Source organism: Balaenoptera musculus, chromosome 13 (genome assembly GCF_009873245.2).
Source record: "Balaenoptera musculus isolate JJ_BM4_2016_0621 chromosome 13, mBalMus1.pri.v3, whole genome shotgun sequence".
Taxonomy (NCBI): domain Eukaryota; kingdom Metazoa; phylum Chordata; class Mammalia; order Artiodactyla; family Balaenopteridae; genus Balaenoptera; species Balaenoptera musculus.
In genome coordinates this window covers 14,790,262-14,797,243 of record NC_045797.1, presented here as the reverse complement: position 1 = coordinate 14,797,243, position 6,982 = coordinate 14,790,262, and the positions used below count along the sequence as shown (strand labels likewise).

The window sequence follows — 6,982 nt, the reverse complement described above, 5'->3', positions numbered from 1 at the left end:
GCTTTATTAGCGTCACTAGTCTCCTTCTGCTCGTCGTTCGCATTTTTCTGTGATACCAAGAACAATCCTCTAAATGTGAATTAGAGCCGTCGGATTGCTCCACGAAGGCGATGACTTGGGGATGTCGCCTAGTTCTGTGCAGGGCCGTCGGTCTCCGAGGCGCGGAAACTGGAGACGACCTGCCAATTCTGGTTTCGGGACACACAGTATCTTGAAGACACCTGGGGCCCAATGCCAGCTTTTCTTATCCAGAAATTCCGCAGCCAGTGAAAGGTTCCTGTCTCTTTAAGCTGGTCATAATGGGTAAAGTGGCAGTAGGCCCGCCTATCGGTCTCAGGTGCGCGCGCACCCGCAAAGACCCGCCCCCCCCCCCGAGGCATAGTACTTCCCAGAAGTTCTCTGCGGCGTGATTTGTCCCCATCGGCGACTCGTAGAAAACCTTGGGCTCGATAACAGCGCCGCTTCTGATTGGCTGATTGCCGCGTGCTCGGTCTTCCCTGGAGTCTGTGCCGGGCGACTCGGCTGGTAGTGGCGATGTCCGGCCGGTCCAAGCGGGAGTCTCGTGGTTCCACCCGCGGGAAGCGCGAGTCCGAGTCGCGGAGCAGCTCGGCTCGTGTCAGACGGGAGCGAGATCGGGAGCGGGAGACCGAGGCTCCGAGCTCCCGGGGCAGTCCGGTGCGCGTGAAGCGAGAGATCGAGCCGGCGAGCGCGCGCGAGGCCCTGGCGCCCGTGGTCCCGGCGGTGCGGGTGAAGCGGGAGCGCGAGGCCGAGGAGGACTCGGAGCCTGAGCGGGAGGTGCGAGGTGCGCGGGGCCGGGCGCGGGTTCCACTCTCGCGTTCTTCTTTTTCCAACCTTCTCTCCCCACGGGGAAGTCACACTCCACTCGCGACCCGACTCCGTTTTAATGAGGATAGTACTAGTCTTGATCAGGATCGTAGCTATAGCATTTCTAACAGTAATAAGAACAGCAGCTTTCCTTTATCGGATGTCTAATGCGGGCCAGGCGCTGTGCTAATTGTTTTACAGGTGTTCCTTCCTTTTAGTTTTTTACAAAATACCTGAGGAGTGAGTCCTGCTGTAATTTCTGAGCGGAGAGCCTGAACGCTGTGCATTTGGACCACACTGCCCTGTTACCCAGGGCCGTAGCAGCCAGGAGATATGGATTCTAGTCCTGCCTCTGAGACTGAGTCACGGTGGTTTGGGAAAGTGATTTTCACGTGTCTGTCCCTCTCTAGGTTAACGGAAGGAGTCCTGGAACCCATGACCTTTGAAAGCCTTAATAAGCCAGTGAGTCTGTCAGTTCCCATCCATGACTGTACCCTCTGCCTCTTTCTGCTGGACTCATTCTGCTTCTCTTAGTAATTTCTGGAGACCTCTTGGCCAAGCCATGGTACTCTGTAGTGTGTACACTCTTTTCCAACTTTTGATATCTTACCAATCATTAAGTAGGTTTCCATCGTTTCTGAAGCTTTTCCTGTTTACCTCAATTACATCTTTTCCTTCTCTGAACTTGGAACTTCTGCCTTGAATATGTTCCTATGTACTTGTTTTCTGGTAGGTTAGCAGGTGAACATATCACAAGGCTACATGTTAGGGACAGTGTTCATTGGCGGGGGGGGGGTGGTCTTCATTCTCCAGGATTTTATAATTCTGTCTCTGCACCTGGTAATCTATATAAGATTATACTCTTATGTTAACTCTTAAATTTCTAGCTCAGGGTCCTGTGTTTGACATGTTTTTATATTACCCTCAGGGTCCAGAATAGCACCTTGCTTGTGGTAAGTGCTTGTTAAATGTTCTTTGAATAATCTAGTTAATAATTTCAGGGTATTCTTTGATTTCCTTTACTTAAATATTCTGTCAGCCTCACGTTTCCCTTTCTTTGGAAGAGAAATTGTTTCTTAGATATTTTGTATAGTTATGGTAAGGAGATTGTTTTCTCTGGGACACACTAGGATCCCAGTTGAGGTTACTGCTGGTTTTTTTTTTTCCCCTTTTATTTTTTTCATGAAATAGATTATAGGTATTAAGATGAGCTAAATGTCATGCACATGTATAGTTTAAAGAAGAGTGTGGATATATACCTTAAATCTACCACTTGTCAAGAATTGTGAAGGGTCTGAGATTTTACCCTTTTTGTACGCTACCAAGTTAGCCTGCTGTGGTTTCACGGATGCTGATGGAAGACATGGAGCTATTGGGCTTGAGACAGCTTATTGCAGCAATAACAGTAGCCAGAATATAGCATTGTCACTTCCCTGAGTCAGTTCCCACAGCGCAACACGATGAGAACCCATACACACAGTGGGGGTCCTCACAGGACGAGAACTCTGAGCTTAGAGAACCCAGATCTTCTATAATGGGCTGTGAGCTTGCCTCCCCTTTGCTCTGTAGGGACACACTGTCTCCTACTTCCAAAGCTATAGAAACAAACTTCACTATACAAACAACTTTGACAAGATAGTCTGGAGGCAGTCAGTGCCTCTGGTCACAATATGTGCAGAAATTCGAGAGACCCATGGAGAGTTGCCTCCCGACGCTGTTCAGCTTAAGAAGTGGTACTTAACCAGTACCTTAGAAGCTCCCATAGGCCCCTTCCCAGTTTCATCTGCCTTCCTTGCTTGCTTGGGTAATCACTGAATTTTTTCTAATCATTTCTACTTTTATTATTTTATTATTTACAGTTTTAACTCACATATACGTCCCTAAGTAGAACTGTATTTTATTTTGTGTTTGTTATAAATGGAATCATACTATATGTTGTCTTCTGTTTTGCCTTTTTTTTTTTGCTAGCCATATTGTTGAGGTTTATCTGGGTAGATGTTCATGGCAACACAGTGTTCTATTGATGATATACCAAAACATATTCCTCCCATTTTTATATGTTGTAGACATTTGGGTTGTTTCCAGTTTGGTCTCTTTCAAATATTGCTGCTATAAATACTTTTTAGTAAAGCATTCCTGATGGCACATGTGCAAAAGTTCTCTAGGGTATATAAGTAGAAGAGAGATTGCTGGGCCAAAAGGTCTGTGTATTTTCAGCTTTGATCTTGCTGTACTATTTTCTAAGAGGTTGTAACAGTTTATACTCCCACTAGCAGTTACATGAGCATTCTTATTGTTCTTCATATTCGCCAACACTTGGAATTGCCTGATTTTATTTTTTCCTCTCTGGTAGGTGTGAAGTGGTATATCATTGTGCAAGGAAATTTGCATGTTCTTGATTACTGGTGAGGTTGAGCATCTTTTCTTTTCTTTTCTTTGTTTTTTTTTTTTTGGCCATGCTGTGAAGCTTGCAGGATCTTAGTTCCCCAACCAGGGACGAACCCCAGCCCCCTGCAGTGGAAGCACAGAGTCCTTCCTAACCATTGGACGGCCAGGGGATTCCCAGCATTTTTTCATAAGTTTGAGGGCTGTCTTCCTCATTTTCTTTTGGGTTGTCTTTTTTTTGTTGTTGTTGTTAATCTCTTCACCAGATTTCTTTATGTAATTGCAAGCAATTCCTTTGTTGGTTATATGTGTTTCAAGTATATTCTCTCAGTTTGTGGCCTGTTCCGTTAAGTGGGCTCTTTTGGTGTTGTCTGGCTACCTGTACAGGAGCTCATCCTGATTAATTTTTCCCATTTCTGTGTTTGTTTGTACTGGTAGTTGACCCTGAGTATGGGTTTCCCATTTTCACAGCTTTTGGTGCTTCTCCTTTCAGCAAAGAATGGCCGCATGGATTCCGAGGATCGGAGGAGCCGCCACTGCCCCTACCTGGATACCATTAACAGGTCGGTAGCACAGGAATGCCTAGGGCAGCAGCAGAACAATGGGGTCTATGCAGAAAGTTCTTTGGCCTGTACGTTAAACAATACGTTCAAAAACTTTATCTCTTTTAAAGCTTTCTGCCCAGAAAACTGTGCTTCTTGCCTTGTTTTTTAATCTTTGCCCTCCAATTTAAAGTGTCAGAGAGCATGTTGTTTTAGGGTGGGCACATGCAGAAAGAGCTTTTAGCTCATTTTGAATTTGTATGTGGAAATAAAGGGATATGTGGTGTCGATGACAATAGCAAATTTAAATATTATTGAGCACTGACTGTGTGCTAGGTACTACTCTAGGTGCCTGGGATTCAGCAGAGGAAAAACAGACAAAAATATATCCTAAAGCAGAGGTGTTTACCCCATCTTGGTATTCTTTGATCCCAGATGCATTTTAGGATGGTTTTTCATTTATGCTCTAGGGTGGCACTGTCTAATGGGCTTTTTTGCAACAATGGAATTGCTCTCTAAGGGCTGTCCACTGTGGGAGGCACAAGCTACTTGTGGATATTGAGCGCTTGAAATGTGGTTTGAGGAACTGAATTTTAAATTTTATTTAATTTTAATTATTTTACTTTTAAACACCAATAGCCATGTGTGACTAGTGGCCCCTTTGACTGACAGTGCAGCTTTCCTGGGACCATTACCAGTTAATTAGAGTTAATGCTTGAGAATGAATCCCCTTGCCACCTGTGAATTCAGTGGAGGTAAATTTTCTTTTGTCACTTAACCCGCCCAGTACTCATATCTCATTACTTTGCACTTGAATAGGTAGATCTGTTGGTAGGTATTCCCCTAAAGTTCTTCAGGCTTCCCATTTATTTTTATGGACAAAAATAAAATTTTCTTTTGTGAAAGGGTTTAGTCACTCTTTTTATGTCCTTCCTTTAATGTCTTTTAATTTGGAATGCTGTTGGGGCCCTGTTACTTTAGTCCTACTTGTGGCTTTTCCTCCAGAGAAAGTAATGGAAGATTCTCAACTGGTTGTGAATACTCAAAAGAAAGAGGGTCGTTGGTGGAGATACCTTTGCACTGGTTTGGGGCTTGGTGGGTGGCGGTGCTATATTAAATGCCCAGGTAAGGAAGAGTTAATGTTCCCCACGGTTTGTATGTGACTGTTGAACTGTTCTCTGAAGGCGGCTGCGTGACTGCAGAACAGGGAGCCAGCGACACTGCTTCGCTCAGGTGCTCACCTAGGCAGCCATCCCTGTTAATTGTTTCTGTTTTGTTTTGGTTCTCTTAGGAGTGTGCTGGACTTTGACTTTGAGAAACTGTGTTCCATCTCCCTCTCGCATATCAATGCATATGCCTGTCTGGTGTGTGGCAAGTACTTTCAGGGTAAATAAATGTTTTGCATCACATTTTCAGCACTAGCCACAGCTCTATTCAGGGATTTTTTTTTTTTTTTTTAAGTAAGTAAGCTGCTGTTAGGAGTCATGTCTAATAAGCCCTATCTTTGTTCCCAGGAAGTTGGAATACTCTTAGAAAATCCACAGGAGGTTCTCTGATTGGTCAGAACCCGAATACATGTGAAAGCGAGAAAGAACTAGCCATATGAGAGACTATGTAGGAAGTATCAGAGACTCTGGGTTTTTGAATCTCTCATGTTTTCTATACTTGTGTCTTTTTCTGAGAATCCTTTTACTCTAAGGACTTTTTCATTCTGTCCTTTTCTGGAAATTTATTATTTCAGTTCATTCAGAGCAAGCAAATGTTTTGTACACAGTATAGTGGAGGATTCAAAAGAAATATAAACTACATTCTTTGCTCTAATAAGGATCTTATAAACTGTCAAAGTTAACACGTAAAACAATCAGCAAACTCTCTTAAGACCATAAAGATTACGGCTGGCCTGTGTGGCGCTGAGTATAAATAGGGATGATAGGAGTTGAAATATGCAAAGATCATTGTTAGCTGGAGTGTTTATGTAGAGTTCACAGAGGAGGTGGAACTTGTACTCTGTATGCAGGACGTAGAGTTTGAATAGGTTAAGGGTGAGATGCTCTAGAAAGGAGTGGCAACGTGAACAAAAGTATGTAGGTACAGGATTGTCGTGAATGTGGACAGTTGAAAAATCAGGACTAAGTGATGATGGACCGTCACAGATATGTACGTGTGTATGTGCAAATCTGCGTATGCATGCACGTACATGTACTGTATATAAATATATGTGGATATTCCTAGTTTCTAATACATGAAACTAGTTCATATACATAAACACATGCATATATACACACAAACACTCACACACATATACACACACACGCACAAATACACCCACACGTATTTTCTGTGTTCATGTATATGAAATTAGTTCCCTTATGTCTTGTGCCATCTAGGGAATAAAGATAACGTGCTATTCTTTCTTGCTAATTTTTGTGATGAGAGGAGTTCATGTGGGAGATTCCTTTCGTGGATGGCGTAGTACTTTGTTTTTGCTGATATTAACATGTTCTGGTACAGAATAATGAAAGGAAAATTACCCCTCATCTGTGTGCTTATGGAGTCTGCCCTTCTCTCATAGCCTTTCACTCTTCCCTACAGGCCGGGGTTTGAAGTCTCACGCCTACATTCACAGTGTCCAGTTTAGTCACCATGTCTTCCTCAACCTCCACACCCTCAAGTTTTACTGCCTCCCAGACAACTATGAGATCATCGATTCCTCGCTGGAGGATATCACGGTGCGTGTCCAAGAGGGTTGGTTTGGAACTAGTTATCCTGGGAGCCACCCCAGGGCTCCTGAGGATCTGCCCCACCCAAGGTCAGGGCAGAGTCTCAGTCCCTTGGGCTTCGAGAGGCTCCTTTCGCCTTGGGAGGAACCAGGGAAACAGAGTAAGGAGGTCACAATTCATAATTTTGGCCCCTGGTCTACAGCCTAGCTCTCATTTCTGCTTTTAATGTTGAGGGTTAGGACTGAAGAAATATTGCTACTTTTCAGTTAGGGTGAAAGCGTTTTTGTGAAATAAATTACCCTTCCATATTTTGGAGTAGGGATGTGAATGGGGCCTGCTGTAGGACAGTGGATACCAAGAGGTATACCAGCCTCCGGCTACTTCTGACCTGGTGCTGCCAGAGTGGCCAGCATGCCCATCTGTGGGCTCTGGCTTGTGACCTGTGCCAGGAGTCACTGCCCTTAAGTGGGGGGTATGGAGAGTCCTCTTGGGCTTTGATGACTGTTGGAG

General features: G+C 44.2%; 1 protein-coding gene across 7 annotated transcripts in view; it reads left to right on the top strand.

Annotated features, from left to right (window-relative positions):
* Positions 1-467: 467 nt before the first annotated feature.
* USP39 (ubiquitin specific peptidase 39) overlaps positions 468-6,982 on the top strand; it is a 29,260-nt gene continuing 22,745 nt past the window's right edge. The window contains exons 1-4 of one of the 7 annotated variants that reach the window (XM_036873417.1): positions 469-802; positions 3,704-3,773; positions 5,044-5,138; positions 6,345-6,481. In XM_036873417.1, coding sequence (XP_036729312.1) covers positions 535-802; positions 3,704-3,773; positions 5,044-5,138; positions 6,345-6,481 — 570 coding nt within the window. In that variant the 5' untranslated portion in view covers positions 469-534. Of the gene's footprint in view, positions 803-1,235; positions 1,288-2,143; positions 2,630-3,178; positions 3,231-3,703; positions 3,774-5,043; positions 5,139-6,344; positions 6,482-6,982 lie in introns of those variants that run through there. The other 6 variants (XM_036873420.1, XM_036873424.1, XM_036873422.1 and 3 more) reach the window with 6 other exon arrangements.